A 27,585-nucleotide genomic window follows, 5' to 3' on the forward strand; every position below is an offset into this window, starting at 1 on the left:
TACATCACTTACAAATGCAGTGTTGATATATTGTTGGAAAGGATGTTCACTATAGTGCTTCATTAGGTCAATAGTAACATGTATGATAACATGAAACTGAATGTCTTAAGTAGCTCACTTTGAGTGCTGCACTTGTATAATGAACTGTCATCTATGCACACACCACACACACACACACACACACACACACACACACACACACACACACACACACACACACACACACACACACACACACACACACACACACACACACACACACACACACACACAGAGTGTTGCACACACACTACCTCTACATATGATTAATACACATCTCATTCTAGTTCTAAATCTCACATTGGTTGATCTTCCTGGTATGACCAAGGTCGCTGTTGGTGACCAACCAGCCGATATAGAGTTCCAGATTCGTGACATGCTCATGCAGTTTATCACTAAAGAGAACTGCCTCATATTAGCTGTCACCCCGGCTAATATTGATCTGGCAAACTCTGATGCTTTGAAGATTGCCAAAGAAGTTGACCCCCAAGGTATGCATACAATATGGTAGATAGTTAACTATCACCGTCTCCAGTCTTAGAACCTTCTGAATTCTTGATGTCTTATAACTGTATGACACATGTGCAACAGCTTTAGTTTTCTGAAGCTTTGGGTTGTTGTATAATTACGAGACTAGTGTTCACGGAATTTGTCATCATAACTCAAAAGAATCCTACTGAATGTGTCAGCAGATACTGCGTACTATGGACACTGTGTACTATGGACACTGTGGGGCCAGCCAATACTAGTATCCTAATTATTAATATGTTTTGATTACTAAGGTATCCTGATTTTCTTTATGAACTAAAATACTTGGGACCTCAACTAAGTATCCCTCATTTAACTGGCTTTGCTATGCTTGCACACTGTAAGTGTTTTATGTGTTCTCATTCAGTTATGCATTCTTTGCTCAACTGTCCATGCCAACCACTTCTGAATAAATATATAAAATACTCTCAATTCAATAGCTTTTTGTATGAATAGTTACGGTGGACCTTGTTTTAGGGGAATTGTACACATATTTGTGACCATGCAGCTGAGTGAAAACCGGCTGTTTTTGAAAAATTCTATTTTGCCATAAAACCGTATTAATCAAAATACACTGGATAAAAATATGTGTGCTGTGAAAAATTTATGCATGCTTTAATCTGTTTGAAATTAAGCTTAAATCAATAAAACCTATACACCACTGGATGCGCCTGTTTATGGAGAGTAAGAAATTCTTTGTTTTTATGTCCACTCAACAAAGGATACGTGAGTTATGGGCGTTTATTTACAATGCGGTAGAAATAACATTCGCTGTCATCATTTCTTAGTTGAAATGGCCTTCTTCTTTGTCAACACGGCAGACTACAGGGAAATTAGCACTATACCTTGATTGATCTGCCAGTTCATGGTACACTAATTGAGCCAAGTCCCATATCCATAGCTTGTTTCAATCGATTAAGGGCCTGTAATTTATTTCCCGTATTGTTGCTGTACAAATCAAGTTTATCACTGTTCCAATTGTCAAGCGCTATAACTCCAAGAGTATTCATCATAAAACGATGAAACTTTGGCTGTCCACTCTTTTGTTACTATAGATTACAGAGAAGCAATAAAATGGAATTTGAGGAATGTGTGAAAACAGCCGGTTTTGCTCAGCCGGTCACATTTAGTCCCCTGAAATCACAACACTTCAGAATGAAGACATCTCACTAATCAGAACACTTGTCTATATATGGTCCCATTTGTATTAGTGTACACACATTTAAATCAGGACACCTCTCTACCCAAGACACTTCAGTAGTATAATATGGTCCCAGAGCTCCTTTGCAATGTATAGTTGTAAGTAGAGCAATTTTTGAGGCGGAAGCACCCCACCCTATCCAACCCCAAAATAAGCTGTATTAAAATCAGTATGCTTTTTCTAATTGAAAATGTCCATTTTTCATTGAGGTGAGCCTGAGCAAGCCCCACACTAGCGAGAATACAATTAACATTCCATATGAATAATCCATATTTGGTCGTATGGTCAACAGTATCAGAATAAATGATAATTCACACTGTAGAAACCTGAAGTAACTGATCTTCACACAATAAATTTATTGACAAGTAATTTATGGTCACACAAATATTTATATACATGATGAACTCTACGCTTCTAATCACTAGCTATAAAATGTCACTAAATATTAATTATATGCAGTGACACCTCACTTAGCGGCCACCTCATTATATTGGCCACCTCTAGTAGGTCCCAAATATAGCTAAGCAGTACTTTATGACCTCATTAATAAGGCCACCTTGTTATTCAGGCCAATTTTTTTGGTTTCACAGCTGGCCATATTAATGAGGTTTCATTGTAGTTCAATAACTGGTCCTATCAAGCAACACATGATAAATTAGACAGAAAAATCTCACTGATAATTGAAGTGACTTCAACAGTATCACGGTAAGCATTGCAAACGTTTACTGAAGCTAGGCATGCACTTAGATGATCTTGCCAGATTAACATCAATGCCAGATTTCTTTCATGTCTGTTGAAATAATAATGAAATCTATACAACGCTGCACGTGATAATCCAGTAATTTGTATACTAATGATCTTCCTTCGTGAGGCTTGAGATGTTGGCTTTTGTGAGTGTAGGGCTCTGGAATTGATATATGGGTTGATGTTGTGTCGGTTTGTTGATTATCTCTATAGCGCCCCATCTTTCTAGTTTATATTAAGCCGAAAAATTGTGGTCCCAAAATGTTGATTATAAAATGGCTCCACAGTCTTAAAGCATCCTTTTCCTTTCTTATACAGGAACACGTACCATCGGAGTACTAACTAAATTAGATTTGATGGACGAAGGCACTGATGCTAGAAATATTTTAGAGAATAAAATATTCCCTCTAAGAAGAGGTATGTTATGTGCCTTATATGGAGAGAGGTAATGTGTGTTTATAGGTTATATTGGGATTGTTAATCGAAGCCAAAAAGATATTGATGGTAATAAAGATATTAAAGCTGCCCTTGCTGCTGAACGAAAGTTTTTTTTGAGTCACGGCTCCTATAGGTAAATGTGTAGTGTGCGTGCATGCACACGCATGTGTGTGTGTGTGTGTGTGTAGTTTGTCTCTATGTAGTTTGTGTCTGGGGTGTACGTGTGTCTCCGTGGATATATGAATACCTGTATATGCACACATGTGCTTATATTTGAGCTAACTACGGTCCATTTTTTTAGACACATGGCTGATAGAATGGGCACCCCATACCTACAAAAAAGTCTTAACCAGGTAATCAGCACCACAAGATATATGGTACTCTAACTAATACATTGTCCCATTTAGACCCTCACCAATCACATTCGAGACACACTACCCCAGCTACGCAGCAAACTACAAACTCAGCTATCTGCAATGGAAAAGGACGTAGATGAAATGAAGAGATTCAGTGCTGATGACCCTGCCATGAAAACCAAAGCCATGCTGACGTAAGTGTAATTTTTGTTTACCTACTTGGCACAATTACTTGCTTTACTGTAAAAAATATTTATAAAGATTTGTCTTTTCCACCAAACACTTCTCATTGTGGGTGGTTGCTTTTGCATAAAAATTTAACTGTAGCACTACAACGTCTGCACTATAGTAACGCCATGGTGCACATACGCATATGTCATGATACAAAATTTCATGATAATATTGTATGAAGTTCATGTCTGCACTGTCTGTTATACTCCTTGCTGTGTCTTCAACTCACAGGCTAGTACAAAAGTATGGTGTTGAGTTTGAGAAACAAATTGATGGCTCAGGACAGAATGTAAATTTGGCAGAGCTTTCTGGTGGAGCTAAAATTAATAGAATATTCCACGAGAGGTTTCCATATGATATTGTAAAGGTACGTATGGTGTACATTTGTGCACTGAAGGTATTAGGACTTTGGTGGGTGCCTTTAACTGTGAGAACCTTTTGTGGGTACTGTAAGCTAATCCTGCCCCAGTTTTCCACTGGTTAAGCATGATATTACTAATGACTTTGCTTGGGTGTGTGTGTGTGTGTGTGTGTGTGTGTGTGTGTGTGTGTGTGTGTTAGTGTGAAGCTTCACGTTTTGTTGTCATTTGTATTAGGTTGAGATGGACGAAAAACAACTAAGGAAAGAGATTGCACTCGCCATCACAAATTTACGTGGTGTCAAGTCAGTTTGATGTTGTTGCTTGTTTATTTTTATATCTATACAATTGCATGGTTTCCACCAATAACATGTGCTAATCACATGCTGATGGTTTACAGGGTCGGTTTGTTTACACCAGACATGGCATTCGAGGTTATCGTCAGGAACCAGATTAAGAAATTGACGGATCCCTCTATTAAATGTGTTGACATGGTGATGACAGAGTTGATGGAGCTCATCAAGATGACTGCTGAAATGGTATGTTACTAAATATAGCATCGATGTTGCTATTGATAGAATTGCTTTGTGTACATGTAAGATTTTCCTAATACAGTATGATTTGTGTGATAATGTAACAAGGCTGAAAGTAAGTCCAGACCTTTCCAGCATTTTTGATCTGGTCTTTAAACAAGTGAGGCCTTTATGGAATTTGTTTTGGTTAGATCACCATGCAGCGTTTAGCAGCAGCAACAAAATAATCCATTATTATCCCAGGCCTGTATTTACTTAGCTCTAATACAACACTCACTCTTAACTCTATTGAAGCAGCCACACATAAATTTTATCCTTATATTCAAGTAGACGTGTGACTGCATCTCACATTCTACAGATGCACCGCTATCCTAACCTCCGTGACGAGACAGAACACATACTGACTGGTTTCCTGAGGGACCAGGAACAGAATTGTAAAGAACAAGTGAAGTTGATGATGGACATTGAACTGTCCTACATGAACACTAACCATCCTGACTTTATTGGATTTCAAAAGTGAATTATTAGATGTGTTCTTACTGTGTGTACGTGTAAGTACGTTCAAATCCTCAGTAAAAAGCCTTGTTGTTGTATTTACATGTACATTGTTATCCATTAGAAGTACTTGTTATTAGGCCACTTCTTGTTGATTGTATGTTTCACATCTCCCCACCCGTAATTCTGCCTAAATTTGGTCATTATTATGACTAGATGTAAATTTCCATCATCTCAATGTCCAGTCCTTTTACTTCTCAAGATCGAGATACTCTAATAGAGCATTCACCTTGCATGTAAGATAATGAGCCACCTGTCCGCATTAGTTTGTGATCTAAAATTTATATTTAACAAGTGGCCTTAGTCTTTTCCCAATTAATTTCAGCACTTAGACAAGTTATAACATACGAAAATCAAGCCTTCACCTAGGAAATGACTCGGGGGGGGGGGGATGATGTGTAAAGATTTGTGTGCACTGCAGGTATGAGGGCATGCCCCCTGGAACATTTTTGTATGTTAGACTCTGATCCATTCTTAAATGAAGCCCTGATGAATGTTTAGTTTCAAAGTGGTTCATCATTTTGTGATTAAATAATGTAGAACGTGTACTCAAACACTTTATTATCGTCATCTAGTGCTGAAAGAGGTCGCAGCAGCAAGCAGAAACAGACCCTTGGTAATCAGGTGATTCGTAAGGGTTGGATTAGTATCCCCGTGTCCATCCTTAAGGGAAATCACCGTGACTACTGGTTTGTGTTGAATTGTAAGAGTTATGATATTGGTCAGAATGTGTGTAGATGTCATGTTGTTACAGCTGAGGCATTAATGTGGTATCGTGATGACACGGTGAGTAGGTGTGTGTGTGTGTGTGTGTGTGTGTGTGTGTGTGTGTGTGTGTGTGTGTGTGTGTGTGTGTGTGTGTGTGTGTGTGTGTGTGTGTGTGTGTGTGTGTGTGTGTGTGTGTGTGTGTGTGTGTGTGTGTGTGTGTGTGTGTGTGTGTGTGTGTGTGTATGCGTGTGTGTGCACTCACATTGCTTCAGTCTGTATAATGACCTCGAATTCTATCTCAATATTCTTCCATGATACTTGGAGAGTCCTCAAGGGATTGCTAAACCGGGATATTTGTCTTTTACCGTCTGAGTGGTACCCCAGTAGTGTGTTGCACAGCTGCCAGATGTGTTGTGCTTCTGAGAACTCGGCTCAACATGTGCATTTAATTCCTACTTCAATCATATACGGCTTGTCAATAGTATAGCCATGGCTGGAGAAGGAATTAAATGTCCATCACTATATCTGCAGCTGTACAACTTCCTTGTTTCGTTGCAATGATCCTTAAATTATAGAAATTTGTTGGAAGAATTTTGGGTAAATAGTTCGGTAATATTTAAACAGTATTACTGATTACATCACTTTTAATTTAGGAAACAGAGCAGAAATATCTGCTGAAGTTAGACGGGTTGAGAGTGAAAGATATTGAGGCAGGCTTCTTCCACAAGAGAGTCACCATCGCACTATTCAATCCTGATGCCCACCACAGTAAACAGTAAGTGTGTGTGTGTGTAGTGCGTGTGTGTGTGTGTGTGTGTAGTATAGTTGTGTGTGACATCACAATCATGTCACTGTTGAATTTTTCTAGCATATACATTTATAGAATTGTTTAGTAGATCACTGATGTGATATTACACTACCATATACTGGATTGTCACTTTATATCATGTGACTCATCATACCACTATATTACAACCAGATCCTAACAATGTAGTGGTGATTATCTCTTTCTTTAGTTAGTTGATAACGTATAATGTTTTGCACTTAAAACAGACAAAGCAAGCTTTGTATTGAATATACATCTTTGGCGGCTTCAGCTACAGTGGAGCGTCTGTCAACAAACAACTGTTATTTAGTTAGGGTGTTTTGATAAGTATGAGCAAAAACCAGCTGTTTTTACAAAATTCTATTTTGCTAAAAACGTATTGGAATATACTGGGTAAAATATGCATGCTACATAAAAACATTTTAATCACTTTGGCATAAACTGAAACAAAGCTGTAATCAGCAAAACCTATACACCATCAGATTTGCCAGTTCATAGAGAGTAAGGAATTCTTAATTTTGTGTTTTTACAGCAAAAGGCTCGTGAGTTATGGGTGCTTATAAGTGCCTGTAATTTATTTGTCGTATTGTTGTACGAAGCAAATTTATTGCTGTTCCAACTGTCTGGTACTATAACTCCAAGATTATCCATCATAAAAGGCTGAAACGTTGTCTGTTTACTCCTAGATAACAGAGAAACAATAAAATGGAATTCAAGGAATGTGTGAAAACAACCAGTTTTGGGTTACAAATGGTGTCCATTCTAGTAGGGTCAGTGTATGCTCTAATAGAGTACTTAAACTTATTTATTTATAATATAAAACCTTCATTTGTTTGATCAAATTATACTTTGCTGAACACTTTGTGTTGCTGTACAGGGGGGAATAGAAAAGGTGTTTGATCTCAGTGGAATCTCTATTTAATGGGCACTTTGGGACCAACTTTTGATGAAATTTTACTATTGTAAGGAGGATATCCTTTCTCACAGGTAAAATTGCATTGGTAGAGGTGTATAGGAATCTCAGAAATCACTTTTGTAAGTAGTGTCCTTCACAAGGAAGGTCCTTTGTCCCTAGACATAGATAAGCCTATATATAGGCTTATACATATGGCTGGCTGTAAACAAATTGCTGCAACTTTTGAAGCATTTTTTGCATGGCTGTGTCATTTTACCCATGTGATACCTAGGAGGTTTATCCTACAACAAAACAATGAGGACCAACACCAGACCCCCTGCTTAGAACTTTGAAATTGTAGGGGGGGCTTTGAAACATTTAACAGTTCTTTCAGTTGTTCTCATCGCTATTGTATTGACTTACTGCACCAACAATCTTGATGCCAAGGAGGTAGTGTCTTTTCCATTCAATTGACACAAGAGTTTCTGCTGTCACTTGTGCTTTCCATGGATCTTTTGACATTTGCCATAATATAGGCTTCACTTATTCAGGTCATGATATATGGGGTACACTTATTGTGCTCCCAACACAAGCTGTGTTTTCTTTGATGACATACTCCACAACTTTCATCACAGACTTTTGTCTTAATTTTCTCAATATGGGCTTGTTTCTTGTCAACATCAACTTCTTTGTTCATGCTATATATGGAGCTAAATATATAGTAATATTTTACAGGCATATGAAAGTAATTGCCATTGGTTGTGACTTTAATTAGAATTGCACATGTATATGTCTTCTTTTATGTGCGTGCATGTAGGCTGGTGTAATGGTGTGTATGAAATTTATTACTTCGTGGAATTATCGTGGTGTGCACTAATAGGAATGTTTATAAAGACAGAGAGCAGTTAGAGTTAAGTTTCCAGTCGGAGGAAGACTGTGAAAGTTGGAAGGCTTCTTTCCTACGAGCAGGTGTTTACCCCGTATCCGAGGATTCCCAAGATGATAAGGTTTAGTATTCACTGTAAATGTGTGAAATTGATATCGCAAACACATAATTTAAACTGCAATATCATTTAGTAATTACAGTACATACATTAAACATATGCTCTAGAATCACAACAGATTCATGTTACAGTGCCCTTACTTCAAAACTCTTCATTTTACTTCACAGTGTCAAATATTTGTATGTGTATTATGAAAGGTTTTTTAATGTTACCAACCAACCAAATTATAAAATTTATCACAAATATATTGTACTGTAGTTGTGGTAGAGGACAATAATAGCACACAGAGGGATTTTTTTTTTAAAGTGTCAATTACATGTATAGCCAAGAAGGTATACCCACACAGCCAAATAATTTTCAAGAAACCGTCTGCATGCCCACAGACACTGGATTTGAAAACTACACTTACACACCATAAAATTCTGCCGTTCTTAAAACTCCCAAATGTCAAGTTACCTATATGGCATTTGTACAAGAAAAGTAGACATGTGAAGGGTTTAGCACTATTCTGTTTGTATATGTACATGTACATCGACCCTTGTAGTCTGGTGCCACCCGCCTCTTCACAAAAAGTAAGGGTCTGGTGAAGTATAGATACCATGTCATTTCAAAGGAATACAATTACACAGCATACATAACTTGCTGGTTACGTCAGATAATTGTCCTCCAATTTGAATAAAAGCATTGTGTTGCCAAGGTGATTTGTATGTGAACGTCAGTGGCATGCATTAATTGGCTAGTGCAGAATTTCAGCTCAAGAAATAATATGGGATTTGTATCCTTACTTTTAGCGAAGGGGCAGGTGGCACCAGACTAGTTTCACTGCTACTATTGCCTTTATATTATGGTGCTCTTTAATTAGGATGCAATCGAATCAGTTGATCCTCAAATGGAGAGACAAGTTGAGACAATAAGGAACATGACGTCGTCTTACATTACCATTGTCATGAAAACCATCAGGGACCTTGTACCTAAGACTATTATGCATATGATGGTAAACAAGGTATGATAATGTAAAATGTAATCTTTATGAAGAAAATCTTGCATTTATGTAATGTTTTCTTCAGATGAAGTTAATGATAACACAAGATCTGTTGCCGATGATTTACGCTGCTGGCAGTCAGGTGACTTATATTACATCATAATGATGTCATTATTGTTACCATGTTATCCTGTAGGATTTGTTGATGGAGGAGAGTCCTGGCGAGCAGCAGCGACGAGAGGAGATGTTACGCATGTATCACAGCTGTCGTACAGCATTAGGATTAATCACAGACATCACAGCTAAAACCGTGCACACTCCATTACCTCCACCAATAGATTATGACAGTGTCCCTGAGCCTCCTCCACCTAAGCCAAGGAATATGCCGTCCCGTCCACATCGCCCCACCACAAAGACACCTGTTAAAGCAGAGAATAGTCTTGGACGCCCATCAGTGCCAAGTCGCCCCAGTAGCAGCAATAGTTCTTCTAATGTAACTGAGCGACCAGAAAGTCCGGTCAGTAGACCTTCGGTTCCAAGGTCAGTACATAGCATAGAAATGGAGTATGGGAATCAACTACATGTAGTGAGACATCTACTGTATATACCTGTATCAATCACTTTTATAACCCCAATCCATCAAACCATTAGACCTTTTAAAAGGACTGTCTTTGTACATGTGCAGTGAGACAAGTTATGAGAATTTGTGCATAATTCATGGATATAAATTCTTGAGTTCAGAATTATTTTTCCACAATACCTAGACAAAACTGTGTGTTTACATTCAGCATGATGTTATTGTGCCCTTAAAAAATGTCCAAATTATGCCACCATATTTGGATAATGTTTGTATAGCTCAGTGTTTTAAACTGGTTGCTATATTAGAGTATTTCATAACATACTTGTGCAAATTTAAAACCTTTATATTACTGATTCCCACACATATACCTCAGCACAATTAACACATCCAACGTACCCTTACAAAAGGTTTATATTGTTACAGGCCTATCATGTGCAGCCTGTGAACTGCCTGCTACAGGCAGTGAGATGGTTACAGGCCTGCATAAAGCTGTTATTCTAAGATGGCTACAGGCCTGTACAGATCACCTAAATGTGCCACAGACCTGTTATAAATATTCTCAAATTCTATAAAGGTTTATTATAAGCCTGTGAAAGAATTGCATAGTCCTGTTATATTTTGTGGATAATTTAGCAAGCTTGTGAGTTCCTTTAATCCGTACAACATTTTAGACAGGATGGCCTGTACTTGTAAACTGGTAAAAAGTCTGAAATGTTCAAGTGCTGTGACAGGCCTATAAAAATTTATTTTGGCGTGTAAAAGTTTAGGACTGATACAGGCCTGTAAACGTCCTGCATTTCAAATCCCACAATGAAACATGACACCTGTTGGTAAGGTTATCATACAGTACTATAGTACTGTATAGTAGGGACCACTAAGGTTTGGGTGTGGCCCATGAAAAACATCACCCAAAAACCAGCCTCACTTTTCCCTGACAACCATGAGGCAGTATTTGTTTAGGTAAAACTAAGCCCAAACAAGCCTTCAGATTGACCTGAAACGCTGCTAAAAATTTTTAAAAAAAATTTACTAGTGACTGACTGACTTACTGATGCCTTCATACAAGTGTAACTCGATAATGGCTAAGGCTACGGGTTTGATTTTTTCACTGTTCGACGTTGCTTCAGCCGGATATGTGCTTTTTGGCATACCACAGTATGTACAATCTTCATGGACTTACCAGTGTCCTCCTTTGTGTCCCATTCATCTTTGCTGACAGCGAAAGGTGTCAATTGGCAGTAGCGCATGATGGCTTTCCTTTGTAACGGAAATCATTATAGTGGCTATTTTGATTGCAGAGGTGCTTTTCGAACAGTTCTTGATTTGTAGTGCTGTGTAACGGGTTGAACATAGCTGACCATGAAGCATAATAGAAACTTCACTTTTCAGATGATAATTGACAGCTGGGGCGCACAGCGCCATTTCTTTCTTTTAATGTGGTATGCGTGGGTTCACCAGTCGTAATTTTATTTTGCAAAAAAAGTTAAACAAGTACACAAAAAAAAGTTTGGAATTTTCAACTAGAGTAGAGACCATAGCACATCGATAAAAAGTACTGAAACAAGCTGGGGTAGTGCACGATATTAAATCACAGTAAAGTAAAACAATGAAAATTGTTATATCTTACTGTAATGGAAATGAATCATACACTACTCCAGCTTGTTTCAGTGGTCACCATAGTGACAGCGTACATGTATGCACCAGGCCTGCAAGAAACTGTTTTGCAAGCACAGGACTGTTACCACAATACAATTGTCAAAATGTAGTAGGCCTGTCTGACCATCCTGCTACAATTATAGACCAGAGCAGTATATCCACAATACAGTACTATGATATACGTGAATAGAGGTTATCCATTTACATCATTTAGGCACCATGTTTTTGAGGCAAAAATCAATGGCACCCATGTGAGAAAATAAGACTTTTGTGATTGTGTACAATTGAAGAAAGACTTGGAGTTACTAGCCAATTGGAAAAGTGGGAATAAAGGAAACTGGGTTAACTCAACAGTACAAGCCTTTGAGCAGCTGGAATTTAATGGCCCTGTTTCTTCCAGTTGCGAAGCAATATTACTAAGCAATGAATAACGTAACAAATGCACCACAGCTTTCTCCAGCTTGTAACTCACTCTTGCGTAACGCATTCACAAAGATAACCTGTAATTATATGGAAAATATTTTGTGTGATGTCAAACGGATAACCTCTATATTGACAGGCTTGTAGAAAGCTATTAGGACTAATTTTTCATAAGAGTAGATACATAATTATCTTGCAATGATGAAATTTATCATTTTATGATCCATACTGTTGTTCTCTTTGCTGTAGGAGACCAAATGTCCCTAGCAGACCAGTGCCACCTCGGCCACAATAATTGTTACTGGGATACAGTTTGTTTGTGGGTGTGTCATGTCATAAACAGTATATAGAAAAATAAAGATATTTATTTATTGCTATACATGCACATATTTTATTTTGTAATTGAAGTTGTTAATCTATAAAATAATGTATGTTTTGTGAAATAGAATTGAAATAAAATGCTTTTAATTTCACAAACATCACACAATAAAACGATATTAAATTAATTTTAAATTTCTACTTATCAAGAGAAATCAAAAAATAGTCACCTAATCGAGGTCATGTTTTTAACCAATCAAGATCGTCATCTTCTTCATCACTAAACAATGGATTAGCTGGCTGTTTTGTTTTGCCTCCAGCTGAACTGCCTGTGGGCTATAATAGTACAAGTGGGTAATTCTATTTGATGCACACCGTGAAAACATGGTTACCTTAGTAACTGGTGCTCCTCCAGGAAACAGGTCTGAGTTGTCGTTACCAAACGATAGTTCTTTCTCACCAGTGTCAAACACAGCAGCACTAATTATGCAAAAGTTTATCAGTGTATGTTCGTACGTGTGTAGCATGTTATGTACCTTAAGGCTTTCTTGTCAGATTCAGTAAGCTCTTTTTTTGTCTCTTTTGGTTCTGCTGATTTGGATATAGTTTTGTTGATAGAAGGAGTGAAGAATTCATCATCGTCATCCGACATGGAATCAAAAATACCAGCAACTTTCTTAGTCACTAAAAGAAAAAAAAATGCACAACAGTTATATATTATATGAACACACAAGAACAAAGATAAAACTGTATAGGAATGACACACAAGCCTACATTAAAATATCTAACCAATATTAAAAACCTATTTGGAACGACAAGCATACTTTAAACTGTATAACTGTATATCACCGAGGATCAAGCCACACTTCAACATCAAACAGTTTTCAGGCTTAGCAACAAAAATAATTCACCTGGCTCTTGTTGTGTAGCAACAGCAGGTGTGTCCACCACATCGGCAGATGCATCCCCTGTGGCCTCATGATCTGCTGAAGCAGTAGCATCTGGTGGAGAAGTTGAAGTTTCTTCAGCTGTAGTAGTTGTAGTAGCAGGAACTACATCAGGAGGGATGGACACTGCTTTATCAGACTCAGTCCCGCTGTGTTCCATGTCATCGTCTTCTTCTTCTTCACCGCTGTCGTCTTCATCTGACTCCTCTTCTTCACTTTCCCCCTCACTGGCCTGCTGCCCACCTGCTGCTGGTGAACAAAGTGATTGTGGGTTATAATTTGTCAAAATTTAATAGTGAAGGAATAACACTTATAAATGTTGGAACCAGAATGATATACTGTAGGGATACCGGGAGACTATTAAATTTCTCCTCACTTGTCTATCTGCTCTACTGCTAGTGAACAAAGAGAGGATCTTAATTTGTTATTAGCCAAATCCTTGAATTGATTATCCAAACATGGAAATGACTGTTTTATTATAATATATTTGTACAGGTGTGTGTTCTATTAGATTAATTCAATGGTGTTCTGACTACACTGAGTAATTCAAGTAATTCAACTTTTAATTACAGTAATTCAACAGTGCTGCGACTACACTGGCACACAAGTGTTGGAGGTTCCACTGTACCAAACACAAATAGAAGTAATTGTACTTCTTGGTAGACACAAAATTACACACAAGCACTACAGCATGAATTGTATGGGTATTATTTCAGGTACCACCAGGAGCACATTGAATCCTATGGACAAGGGAGCATGCAACCCTGTACACTATTAACATTACCAGCTAAATTCAAACATGGCATCTTAAGTATATATCATCAGTTACATTATTCTTGTGTGCAACAGAATGGGCCTACACTCTGTGGCAGGAAGGCCATCAAATCAAAGCAAAAGCTTGGAATAGTCTACTGGAGTAATTTAGTGTCACTTAGCAAACATAGAAAGGTATGCCTGTGTTACCATTCTTCTGTTGTAACATTCAACTTCATATTCATCACTTTGCTTCACCATGCCGGTAATGTGATGTGTCTTATAATGTCCTAATAACAAATTTTAAAAGTTACTTTTTAGTACTACTTTTTATAGTACATAAGTACACGGTAGCCATGTTTGAATTTTGCTGTTTACGGAGTTACATGCTCCCTTGTCCAGAGGTGCCACGCAACTAGAAATTCTGAAGATTCTACAGTAGAACACAACAAAAATATTTGAGACAGTTTCTAGCTATACAGTAGTTATACAGATAAAACTACACAGACACATCATCATCATGGAATACAGGAATTGTAACTTAGTTTACAAGTACAGTAAATCCTCAGTAAAGCCCATCGATTTATATCCAGAGCTTGGTCAAATACTCTAATAGAACACACACACTAGTGATGAAGTACTGTAATTGTACAGTCACTATTGGATGTTAACAGAAAGATAGAGCCTCATGCATTATAATATACTTCTGGAAAGAGTTCCCAGCATCAGTATCGACACCAGTAAATGTGGTCAACCTCTCAAGAGGTCTAAAGGCCATCACCAAAGTAATACTGAAAAGATGGTCAAGTTTTAAGGGAAACAATGATACACAATCACATGACCACTCTGGAAACACTACCAATAATGAGTTACAATTATCTACACTCACCAGCTGGTTGTTCAGTGGTCTGATTATCATCCACTGGTGGTAGGGTTGGTTGCTCGGCAACAGGCGGCTGTACTGGTTGGACAACTTGTGGGGTCTCCACATCATCAGTAGCCGGTCCATCATCTTTGTGTGATGGTGTGACTGGCTCCTCTTCACTGTCTTCTTCTTCTTCTTCACTTTCTTCTTCTTCTTCCTCCTCCTCTTCTTCTTCACTGGGTGATTCCTCATCTTTAGGAGCAGTAGGAGGCTAGTGTGTGTGAATAAGAGAAGACATGTGAGGTACATGTCTGTTCATGACTGTGAGTTGAGCTCAACCAGGGTTCCCTTGTGTTGGACTTACAACATATGCATACACATTCACAGAGAAGCCTTTGGTTTCATACCAGGTCACTGACTAAGATTCCTGTTATTTTCTGAAGCTGATTCACTCTCTTTCAGGGGGATCACTTGCCTGGCTTAAACAAAAATAGCTCCCAGGCTAGGCAGGTGAATATCTCCCATGGATGGAGATTATGTGTGTGTGCATGAGCACGGGGTGTGTGTGCAAGTGTGTAGCATCCAAGCTAACATAGTACACACACGATACACACTTGTTCAACAGTTGGCTCTTGAGTCTCCTCATGTATCAACTCCTTCACATCTTCGTGTGTCACTTCTTCTATCTCCTTGTGTGTCACTTCCTCTACTTCTTTATGTGTCACTTCCTGTGTAATCTCCCGAGTCTCTTCCTGTGTCACTTCCTGTGAATCCTCATCATCTTCCTCACTTCCACTTTCTTCTTCTTCTTCTTCAGAATGTTCTTCATGATCGTTGGTCTCTTGTGGCTGAGTAACATCTGAAGTTGTGACCTCTTGGGGAACGGTGACCTCTTGGGGAACAGTGACCTCTTGGGGAATAGTGACCTCTTTAGGAACATCTTTAGGAACAGTGACCTCTGTTATAACATCTGGTGGTGGCCTTTCCTCTGGTGCACTAGCAACAGGTGTAGACTCCTCCTATAAAAGGTCGCAATGTATCAGAGACCACTGCTTGACTGAACTTAACCTTTTTCGTAGTGACCTCTTCTTCCGATTCTTCCTCTTCCTCCTACAGAACAATAACATCATAGTGGTGTCATTACACATCACAATGTGTCATACCTCTTCTTCAGATTCCTCTTCAGATTCTTCCTCGGACTCTTCTTTGGATGATGCGCTGGTTGTTGGAGGGGCAAACAGCGTCAGTGTAACCTCCTGAAAAGAGCACTCATGTTAATATTACAAAAACTATTCTCATCAAGGTTGGATGTATTGCAACTTGTAAGCTAGCTGTCACTTGCTATTAAAAAGCAACTCTTGTCATTGTTAACAAAGACTACGTGACCACAGAGACATACAACATCACATCACATTGCATCACACACACACACACACACACACACACACACACACACACACACACATGTACGCACGCAAGCACACACACAACACACCCTAATGGTAGTCATCAAAATACTTTTAATCTCCTCCATGCTATACTCGCTCTTCTTGCTAAACTTGGCCAGCAGTTGTTGGTACACCTTGCTCATGATGCCCTTTACTTTGGACTCTATCTCCTTTGTCGAAGGGGGCGGGGCTGCTGTGGGTGGAGCTGCCCCCTGCACAAGCACCTCTCGACTGACTGCTGCTTTTCCTGACTGGAAGCCCTCGTCTCTAGCCAACCTAACCCTCTGTAACGGAGAAATAGGACACACTGGGATCATGCTTGATGGTGATGGTGTGTAATAATACAGGGGGCTTATTTCTTCTTAGAGGGCACTAATTTAGAGAGGGGCACTTATGTTTGAGAGTGCTTATCATTAGAAGTTAGTTTAACCATCAATAAATGGGTGCCAGGGCGGCTAACTCCCAAGCGGATATTTAGAGTGTGCTTATTGTTAAGTGGTGCTTATTTAGATGGTGCTTAACATATTGTACTGGAGACCTGTTCAGCTTGTGTCAACTGTTCTCTCAGTTGCTGTTCCTTCATCTGTGATGTGGTTAGGTCGTTGGAAAGACGACTCTTCTCTGATTGAATAGTCATCAATTGTTCATTTAACGTCCGTATCTGTCCACTGGCATCTTGGGATTTCAACACCTCCACCTGGTGAAATACACACCAGAAACATAGCAAATAGTAAACCATTTTTAAAAGTCAGTCTTCACACAAAATCATAGCACAATTGATGAATATGAAATGACCTCTCTATTAGAATGGTTGACTGTTGTATTAGAGTACTTTAAAAGTCAAATTGGAAAATATTTGGTCAAAGTCTCTCAACACCCCAAAACTTCTTAGCTCAAAAGTGCTCAATATAAAATGTCCCACTGTTACGGTACTCCTTAAAAAAAAAAATCATATGAAATTTCTAATACTATATTTGGCTGTCACATTTTTAAGGAATAACAACACTACATACAAATTCAGGCCCCAAAATGGTTTTCTACTATACAAATATCTACTACCTTTGCAAGAGCTTGGGAGTGTTGACTCTGTGCCTCACGTAGTTCTTCTTTAAGTTCATTATATTTAGACTTCCAGCGTTCTTCTGTCTGAGACACCATCCGGTCAGCCTTGGACTGCCATCGCTCCTCCACTTCTTGTTCAGCTCGTGAGATCTGCACAGAAACTGTTGAATCAGTTTGTGTCTTCTCCTTTCTGTAACGCTCTCTCAGACTGCTTATCTCAGCCTAGGGTAGACAACGTATCAATACGTAGTCTAGTAAGTATAAATTTCATTGCTAAAAACTGGAGCACAATTAAGCAACAATGGAACTTGTATAACACAGACCAACCGATAGCATCCTGATTATTAAGACTTCATAATTTTCCATACACACTAACAAAAGCAGCTCAGTTTGTTTTGGATTTAACATAACATACCTACGAAACAAGAGCTTTTAGTAGGGCTGTCTATAAACTTTTAAACTGCCACCATGAAATACCCTATGTGGTTGCCTATGAACTTTATTTGAACAAATACATGAAATTCATGAATAAATATTGTTCATAGAACAATTATCTGATGTTCATTGATCTGTAAATTTTATATCATGGAGATACCATGGACTCTTTCGTGAGTCACGAAATATCCCAATTCGGTTCAAGGTGAATTTATAACAAAATGTGAGATATTTGGCCTTAGGGACCTTAACAAAGTGTCTGGATTATGTAGGGTCCTCCAAAATCCACATTTTAACAGGTTCCATTGTGTTTCTTAACAATCAAAATTCACCAAATAAGGAAACTAGATATTTTTAGCCTCCTTTCTCACCTCAGCATTTTGCTTTACATCTTCCATCTCCTCTTCCAATCTCTTCTTCTCTGCAGCTGCTTTCTTCTTGCGGTCGGCCATAGTCTAACAAGGTACAGAAAGTGAAATTTCAACTTTCAGTGACTTCTCATTAGTAACTGCATGCACAACTTAATGAGGGATAATTTTTTTTGTTGACAAATTTAGACATCGAGAAAGAAATTCAAGTAATAGTGGACAGTATAATTTAACACAAACAGTTCTGTCAATTTTATGACTATTTCAAAATTTGTGCATAAATTAAAACATTGTATTCTATACAAAGCACACCAACCCTTTCAAGGTTTTCCTTTTCTTCCCTTAGTTCTCCACACTCTTCTTGTAAAGCCTTCAAGTCCAATTCGTATTTCTTCCTTAACTGTTTCTCTTCCTTAAAACCTCCTGTCAGCATCTCAATTTCCATCCGATTTTCTGAAAGGGGGGGGGGGGGGGACGATAATGGTATTCATATAAACCTGTGCGTTACAACTTATTCACAAGTTTTGTGAATTGAAAATACACTGCTAGTACCTCCACTATCAAGTTAAACATTTTGCATGAACAGATATAAGAAAAGAAAAAAATGGCCTTCATCACACAATTTTGTAATCACATCTGACTAATTTGCAAAATTTAAGCCTTGCATATAAAATTATATTTAGACTAAAGTTAAGGTAAATACACAAGTGATTTGTAATTCACTAAATAACAGTAAATACATGAAATATACAAGAAATACACACCTTCTATTTGTCTCCTAGAGGTGTCCCATTCTTGTGAGTTATTCTGAGCCTCAGCTGTGATTGTGGCTAGCTGGCTCTTCAGCTCTGCCTCCTGCTGACGAGCCCCGCCCAACTCTAGCTGCAAAGCAGCCAGCTGTGCAGTAGCTGCTGACAACTCTGTGGTCAACTGGACCTATGGTGGGTTATAAATAGAATTATGGATAATATTTATCCATGTAAAAGATACATGGGCTTGCTACTGTTGACATGATTTTGAAATGCACTACGTAGTTTCACTATAGAGTTATAATAACACATCACCCAGGCCACTATATACTAGTATATTATAGTATATTATAGTGGATTACTTTATACTGTTCCAACTCTAACACTTTGGCCTGTGAGTTGGCAGTGGTTGACTTGAATGCATCACTTCTCTGTTCCAACATGACATTACTCTGCTCAACATATCTGTAGAAATAGAATAGCACAACTGAAAATATACATATTCAAAATCTAACCTGTACATCCAATAATGCTAGCTTATCATACAGTACGATATGTATAGTAGGGACGACGAAGGTGTGGGCATGGCCCATGATATAATATAACCCAAAAACCTGCCTCGATTTTCCTCACAACATCATGACAGTATTGGTTGGGTAAAATCAAGCCCAAAAGTGTCTTCAGATCAACCCGAAACGTTTCTGTCAAGTTGCTACAGAATTTTTTTTTAAATTATTCAACAGAAATTTCTACTGCCTGCCTGCCTGCCTGATGCCTTCAGTCAAGCATAACGGAAAACTGGCTACAGCTACATCCTTAATTCTTTCACAGAAATGCTTCTAATTCGCTTAAGAAAAAAGCTTTGGTATATTAATGAGCACGCCACAGTTTTACCTTTTATCCTTCTTTACCATGGTCATCAGTCAAGGTTATCCACTGATAGTGTTAATAGGCTATAGTAGGGCTTCCATCTATGGGTGTACATTGCATCAAACTATTCCAATACATGTGGCATTATTATTACTATTTAACGGGCCTGTAGATGCCCAGGCAATGCTAAATTGCCAGGCTAGGTCGTAGGCCTTTCAAGGTGCCCATATCTAGATTGCTTCCAAAATTATCCAAGCGCTGCTTGAAGGTTGTAACTGTTGGAGCTGAAATGATGGAAGTCAGGTAAGGAGTTCCATAGATTAACTATTCTATTCGTAAAAAAGTTCTGTCACCAAACTATTTGAACACACGTGGCTCAGTGGTTTTCGAAGTTGGCTACCATATAGTAAAACAGTAAAAGCGTTTGGCGAAAACCCACTGTTACAAAATTGGCAAAAAAAAACTTTAAAAAATGGCGCTTCACCTGAAATTGTTTTATAATCTATGATAGAACGTAGTTACCACGTACTGTAGTGTGATTAAACAACTCGTCAATTAAGGGGTGCGGCAGCCATTTCGATCATGAGTCTTTACCCCTCACAGTAAGGAATGACGGCTCATGATGCCACGCCCCTAATTGGCAAGTCTTAATCGCTTGCACTTAGTGATGTTGCATTTGAGTGGTAGCTATCGTACAACTGGCAAAGTTGCCTGTGTTTCTAAACGCCAAGCTAATTTGCTGTGACCAACACTATGTTTAGTTACGTGAATCCAACTTACTACAGTTTAGCAATTTATATATAGTGGTGTGTTATGCTAGTTGATTGCTAGCATAATATATAGTGCTGTGATTAACTCTATAATAATATTGTGACTGGTTTCCAGGGTATTCAGTGGTCATGAGCTTGCAAAAAAAGTTCACAAGCAAGTATACAAATATATATATATATAAAAAATTTGGAATTTTAAATTAGAGTAGGGACAGTGTATAGTACTGCAATAAAGAGTACTGAAACAAGCTGGATCGGAGTAGTACGTAATGTCCAAATAAAACAAAAAGAAGTGAATATCCCTACTGTGCATTTAGAGTGTAGCACAGTAGGGATATTCACTTCTTATTGTTTTACAGTATTCGGACATTACATACTACTCTGATCCAGCTTGTTTCAGTACTTTTTATTGTAGTACTTATACACTGTCCCTACTCTAATTTAATTTTTTCTTATATTTGTATATATGAACATTGGGGTTCTGTTCATGGATTTTTTTCTCCTTTCTCCACCTTTTCAAACATATTTTCTGCAACAAATTTAAACAGGCTGTAGGACTAGGTGTCCTACAGACCTTCAGCACTTGTGCTGTAAAGCCTTAATACATAAATAAGCTGTCAATGACTTTGTCCTGTCTTGTACATTTCTAAAAGAATAACTTGGCTAGAGGCTGAAATCAGATGGTTAATGGCAATGGATGATAATTTTAAATACTGCACACTTCTCAAGAGCCAAGGTAGCTCCCAATTACTGTAGAAAATAAGTTCCCATGCTTTAATTTTAAAACTATTTACTTCAATTAAGGACACATTAAATTTTGGAACAAAAAAAATGGCAGTGTTGTCATGGCAATAATGGTACCTCTGATTTCTGTCCAACAGTTCAGCAATCTTTTGGTTCTGTCCCTCAATTCTGGCACTCTTTTCAAACACCTCTTTTCTGAGGTGCTCGCTCTCCTGCATGATTCGTTGGATGTTGTGCAGCAACACTGCAGCCTCCATGTTGGGGGAGTGGCTGCTGGAATACGGTGCAAGCTGATTGGTGCGTTCCTCAGAAGATTTATGCAGCTTCTCCATCTAGAAAGAATAAACCCCCAACATGTTATAAGATAGAACCGTTTCACAAAGGTACCTCACAAAATGTGGACACCTCGATAATTTATAAAAAATGTAAGACCTGTTCTAATAGGTCACCTGTCTAAATTGGCAATTACAAATCTCCCAAATATGTTTTCCATAATGCAAAAAGTATTATGGTTCTGTGTGTATCACTATTACATACATACAACACCCTTAGTGAGTCCACAAACTACATACACATACCTTTTCCATGAGGTCATCCATTTTGCTGGACACTTTAGTAATCTCTTGTTTGAGTTCCGAGTTTTGTTGTTTGGTTTCGCTGATCACCTGGTGTGCTGGAGGCTCAGGAGCCCCACCCATCTGTGACTGTTGCTGGTACTGGCCAAATTGTTGTTGCTGTGGCATTTGTTGACCTTGGAACCCGGGCTGTTGTTGCCCCTGGAAACCAGGTTGCTGTTGCCCCAGGAAACCTGGCTGCTGTTGCCCTTGGAAACCAGGTTGTTGTAGTCCCTGTTGTCCAGGAAACTGATTCTGCATAAACTGTCCTGTACTAGATTGTGGGAAATTGCTGTTGTATGGTTGCTGCTGTTGCTGTTGAAGTAGTTGTGCTTGCTGTTGCAAAAAGTTTTGTGGGTTGGGCTGGATTAGTGCAAGTTGATTGGCTGGCTGTTGTCTTGAAAATGGGTTTGACAGTGCTGGTGGTACTGTCGTTGTAAAACCTGATTGGTTAACTGAATAAGGATTATTGCTTGACATTGCAAGTTGTTCATGTGTTAAATGTTGTTGCTGTTGTTGCTGCTGCTGTAAATGCTGAACATTAACTGGAATAGCAGTCTGAGTCCCATATCCAGCTTGCTGTGCCATCATCTCAGGATTAGTCTAACAAAAAAACCAAAACCCACAATACAAAGATACCAATGATAATGCTACTATATACCATAACAGGATCTTGAACAGTAGCAGTCGGCAGAGGTACTCCAGAAGTCACAGGTGAAGAAACTGGTAACATAGGTTGACCCATCTTGGAGATACGAGACAGGATTTCATTACGACTACTAGCACCACCGCCAGTGGCACTATCAGCTGCCTGTAATATGAGACAAGCATGTATTATTGTGCCACAGGGTTTAATATAATGAACGGCTGTTGACCATAAAATAAAATAAAATAAATTCCACACAAAAAATTGACTATGAGCAGCTACCATGGAAAAATTTCCAGAAAAGGACACTCATTTTCCCACCATTACTTGGAAGGCTGGCACCTGCCAACTACTCTACCAGCACAAAAATTGGTATAAGTAATATGTACAACCAGACATGGGTCAAGCACTTACTGACCTATAAAAGCGCTCAAGTACAAGCACAAGTACAAATGCTGCAATTTAGTAAATGCTTCAACTACAAAGCGAAGTACCAGATAAAATTACTTATTTACTTCATTAAAAACAATTTATATTTACAATGAACCAACATTAATTGGTAAAAGTACAGTATCATCTTTCAATCTGCACCTCTGAGGCCTAAAGACTTTCCTTGCTACACTGAATAATTGTTCCACAGGTACACCTGATAGAACAATTATACACATTTGATAGCACCTTTAGGCTGTTAAATGAGAAGCTCATTGAATCCAAGACGTTAAGAGCTGGCAGCTTTTGTGCTTTAAAATATGCACATTTTAAATATAAGTAATTAAGTACCAGCACAAGCACAAATGCTGCACAGTAACAAATACTTGTAAGCACTTCGAAGCAAGTGTTTAAGGCTTGACCCTTGTCTGTAACCTACTACCATAATTCATTTTTTCAGCTGGCAGAATTTTGGAGATTATAGCTTCACTGTGACTATACTATAGATTCATAATTCATATTTTTTAGTCATAAAACATTTGGGGAATGCATGTTTACACATATTTACATGGAGACATTAGGTACTCCTTTAGCGAAAAACTACACATTGACCAACCAAAGCTCTGTTGACTGAGCTACTTGGAGAGTTAAAATGAATACTGTAACTACAGAGCCACTAAATAGAACAACAGCGACATAGTTGTTTATTGTGTGCACCACTATATGGTGGACATGCAGCATCTAACAGTCTGCCACAATAAGTATGGAAAGGGCACATGACAGGCAAGTGACATGCACAAAGGAGGAACATTTTTGCAGCTAAAACAGCTACTGTAGTTTGTGTACATATTACACACCCATGTGACATGCATGTTATGTGCATGCTATCGTGCTTCATAAGCATGACATGAAACACCAAGTACTCATGTTTAGAGGTCATGTAGTAACATGTGACCAGGGCAACTGTATGGTGTTAGCTTACCATTTGTTCCGTCAATGATCGTGTCCGCTCTCTTATAGTATGACCGCCTGTCGGATCAGTTTCTGCCGATGACGTCTCCGTCTTTGGAACATCTGTGGATGGTGGAGCTGTCACAGTCCTACACAAAACAAAACAAATTACTACCATAAAATGAAAACGTTTGTGGTGATTTTTTGCCAAGGGGGAGTTTTTTTTTTACATTCACTTACGGTGCTGCAGCATCTGGTTGTGTTTCTTCTCGCTCTTTAGCAAACTTGACCTTTTTAACTTCTACTTCAAATATTAGTGTAGCGTTAGGTGGAATACGACCCTGTATACCCTGAGGGTAGATTAAGATAATGATGAGGTGAGGATACAAATTACAGAACTATACAAGCACATCTTACCTGTGAACCATAAGCTAGTGACGATGAAATTACTAGAAGACGTTTACCTCCTTTACACATCCCAATCATTCCTTCTTCCCATCCCTAGGACACAACATTACGTTTTTAAAAACCTAAACATATATATAGAGAAAAGGGATAATTTCACCTTAATGACTTTCCCTTTGCCAACTTTGAACTTGAATGATTTATCACTGGACATATTGCTGTCAAATACCTGCCAGGTTGCTATGGCAACTAGTACAAAAAGCTAGTTAGTCTCACCTGTCCAAATGTATGATTATCTAACACCCAACCAGTGTATTTAACATCTACTGAATCACCATGAGAAATATCCTGTAAATATTAGAAATCATGCAATTATAAAAGCATAAGAATTTTGATGTAGAATAATTTTTAATGGAAAAGTTAGTACAAAAATTAGCAGATTTAAATTTATAGCGCAATATAGCCTGTCATTTTATTGTCTAAATTGTAAGCCATGTGATCATATAAGAATAATTTTATATGTCATATTTAGAGGTACACTGATAATCAGATCGGCTATAGGTTATCGCCAACACATATCAGCCTTGTGTTTACATATCGGTATCAGATCAGAGATGGGCACTCATGCTGTTTATGTAATGTCAGCTACTGATTACAGTCCCACTGTCACTTTATAACTAAATGCAAATTATTAGAGAAAATGTCTACACTACCATATTGGATCAGCTTTGTTTATCGGTTTGATAACATTATCTTATATCGGTTATTGGCTAACATGCACATCAGTACACCTCTAGTCATATTAGTTAATTTGGTTCAAAACCTTACGGGATTAAAGTGAAAAGAGATTTAGTACTAGTAGGCCAATATCAGTCTCAAGTGTAGCACTATTTGCAAAAAGATCAGTAAGATTTTATCATACATAACGTATATACATTCAAACTGTATTGATAATGTTACAGCTTTATACCTGGCCATCTCCTATGATCAAATCTTGCTTGATCAATTTCCAGCTGGTTGAACTGTTGGCTTTACACATTGCAATCTGTTTTGGTTAAGAGGTTGCATCATCAGTAGGGATGGAAATGTACCCACCTGTTTTGCTAACTTAATGGCATCTTCATCGCTGGAGAAATGCAATGACCAAGCTTGACGGTGATCATCATAGAAATTAGCATAATTGTTTGCTTGAGTCTAGAATATAATATCATCGTGTACATGCACACTGTATTTGGTAGTAGGTACTAGAAGTATGTACGTATGTATGTTAGGGCTGAGATGAAGCTTCGAATGTTTTGTGGGTTCGAAGGTTAAGTAAGCTTCGAAATATGAAAGTATCCTTCGAAGCTTTGTAATGCACTCATAAAATTACTAATAAATGCCATTTTTAAAACACCTTATAAAGTGATAGAAAATGCATGGAAACGTCCTTTTAGCCATTAGTTGCTATGCATGATTGCAGTATAATGGACATGCCGATTTGCAATCGATTGATATAGCGTCATTCAGTACTACTGCTACGTACTTTCCAAATGCTTACAAACTTATTAAATAGAATTAGAAAGATAAAACTTAAGAAGGATTATGTGCATAAATACAAGAAAACCTGTAACTTAAAAGTTAACACTGAAGCTTCCAATGTTCGAACATTTATTAGTAAATGTTCGAAGGTAAATTTCAATATATTCATCCCAGCCCTAGTGTGTGTGTGTGTGTGTGTGTGTGTGTGTGTGTGTGTGTGTGTGTGTGTGTGTGTGTGTGTGTGTGTGTGTGTGTGTGCGTGTGTGCACGTGTGTGTGTATGTGCATGTGTGTGTGTGCACGTATGTGTGCGTGCGTGCGTGCGCATGCATGTGTAGCATACCTGTGTGTACATGCATGCACATAGTGTGAGTGGTGTGTCTGCAACTCTACTGCACAGTGTAAGTTTTTGTGATATAAGACTTTATGTACAGTACACAACACACAATATTGACTTACTGTAAAGGCAAAATTATGATCTATCTTAGCCTGTGTAACATGCTGCTGTTGTGATCGGTACAATAACATCTTGTACTGTGGAGAATTGGCCACATGATCATTACCACAGGGGAACTCCCTTCTCTATTTAACTCACATCCTTAGCAGAATGCTGAGCCAAAATTGCACAGCCCAGTTTCCCCATTGGATTATATCTTCCATCAACACTGCGGAATAAAGTTAAATAACTTTAACCCTGACAGTCATGTAGGACAACATTAAAAAAAAAAAATCTTAACAGCATTCAGGAATTCAACATTCAAACATTTATTGTCTCACTCATTGGTTCACAACTAAGAAAATAGTTGATTTTGTGCATATTAATAATCAAAGTGTGAAATCATCCATGATTATGCATACAATATCTTAATGAAAGAAGAAATGTTATTTGCTCATTCTCTAACTTATAGGCATAATTTATAGGACTGAAGTATAGAAGGTGCACTCTGCTATGGCTAATATTAGGATGTGCTTCCCTAAACAAAATAACAATTTGTTGAGTAAGATCATGCATGTTTGAAAAGTTGTCCCTTACAAGGTTTTTTTAATATAAAAATTATGTCAGAATATAAAACAATTCCCATTGTCGGAAAGTCTTGTTAAGCATAACCAGAATTATTTTATTTGATTACAATTTGGCAAAAAAATCAAGGTCAGTTGGTATATCAAGTAACACAAACAGGAACACAAACGTATGTTAATAACTTACTGTTTTTGAGACTCTACAGTAATAGCTACCAGAAGGGCTGATTCCCCACCGCCACCTGTACGTACAGCACGTGTTTACAAAAATTATACAACACACACTGCACACCTTTTGCTGGAGTGGTCTGCTTCTTGGGCTGCTTAGGGGCTGTATACGTTAACTCGCCGCCACCTGCTCTTTGAGACTTCTCCAATCCGAACAGCGATGCTAAATTTGAGCTGTGGTGTTGCGAGAAAACAACGGAAACACCCGAATAATAGCGCATGTACAAATAACCGTAATGTGCAGGCAAGGTAACGGATAATATAACAAATTGTCATCTTGATATTGCAAACTGACCCGCCAGTTGGTAAAAAGTCTTCGTTGTCGTCCGAGTACATCAGTTGAGGATGGTGAGTACTAATTAGAACAACCTAAAGATCATGTGACATC

The 27,585-nt window shown here is 38.2% G+C and overlaps 2 protein-coding genes across 3 annotated transcripts in view; one reads left to right on the plus strand and one right to left on the minus strand.

Annotated features, from left to right (window-relative positions):
• LOC136267260 (dynamin-1-like) overlaps window positions 1–12,532 on the plus strand; it is a 13,331-nt gene extending 799 nt beyond the window's left edge. Inside the window, exons 4-20 of the mRNA XM_066062343.1 lie at window positions 327–530; window positions 2,831–2,929; window positions 2,975–3,083; window positions 3,252–3,303; window positions 3,358–3,500; window positions 3,769–3,904; window positions 4,134–4,201; window positions 4,297–4,435; window positions 4,788–4,945; window positions 5,560–5,687; window positions 5,739–5,770; window positions 6,346–6,467; window positions 8,294–8,420; window positions 9,280–9,420; window positions 9,485–9,541; window positions 9,596–9,939; window positions 12,305–12,532. Of these exons, the coding sequence (XP_065918415.1) occupies window positions 327–530; window positions 2,831–2,929; window positions 2,975–3,083; window positions 3,252–3,303; window positions 3,358–3,500; window positions 3,769–3,904; window positions 4,134–4,201; window positions 4,297–4,435; window positions 4,788–4,945; window positions 5,560–5,687; window positions 5,739–5,770; window positions 6,346–6,467; window positions 8,294–8,420; window positions 9,280–9,420; window positions 9,485–9,541; window positions 9,596–9,939; window positions 12,305–12,350 (2,105 nt within the window). The 3' untranslated portion in view covers window positions 12,351–12,532. The remainder of the gene's footprint in view (window positions 1–326; window positions 531–2,830; window positions 2,930–2,974; window positions 3,084–3,251; window positions 3,304–3,357; window positions 3,501–3,768; window positions 3,905–4,133; window positions 4,202–4,296; window positions 4,436–4,787; window positions 4,946–5,559; window positions 5,688–5,738; window positions 5,771–6,345; window positions 6,468–8,293; window positions 8,421–9,279; window positions 9,421–9,484; window positions 9,542–9,595; window positions 9,940–12,304) is intronic.
• On the minus strand, window positions 12,504–27,585 carry LOC136267259 (FK506-binding protein 15-like). Of its 2 annotated transcripts, none has more exons than XM_066062342.1 (30): window positions 27,493–27,585; window positions 27,262–27,371; window positions 27,157–27,211; window positions 26,545–26,614; window positions 26,409–26,483; window positions 25,525–25,623; window positions 25,400–25,474; window positions 24,706–24,777; window positions 24,590–24,658; window positions 24,442–24,525; window positions 24,265–24,374; window positions 24,056–24,173; window positions 22,660–22,809; window positions 21,963–22,601; window positions 21,502–21,716; window positions 19,363–19,465; window positions 19,016–19,187; window positions 18,568–18,704; window positions 18,255–18,338; window positions 17,446–17,670; window positions 16,925–17,083; window positions 16,434–16,670; window positions 16,102–16,194; window positions 16,007–16,048; window positions 15,553–15,957; window positions 14,963–15,209; window positions 13,285–13,566; window positions 12,910–13,057; window positions 12,766–12,853; window positions 12,504–12,709 (listed from the first exon to the last, which is right to left on the minus strand). In XM_066062342.1, the coding sequence occupies exons 1-30, from the start codon at window positions 27,531–27,533 to the stop codon at window positions 12,614–12,616; spliced, it is 4,500 nt and encodes a 1,499-aa protein (XP_065918414.1). In that variant the 5' UTR covers window positions 27,534–27,585; the 3' UTR covers window positions 12,504–12,613. The 2 variants fall into 2 exon arrangements, with proteins under 2 accessions (XP_065918414.1, XP_065918413.1); XM_066062341.1 differs by having other exon boundaries at window positions 13,285–13,569.

Source organism: Dysidea avara, chromosome 9 (genome assembly GCF_963678975.1).
Source record: "Dysidea avara chromosome 9, odDysAvar1.4, whole genome shotgun sequence".
Lineage (NCBI taxonomy): Eukaryota > Metazoa > Porifera > Demospongiae > Dictyoceratida > Dysideidae > Dysidea > Dysidea avara.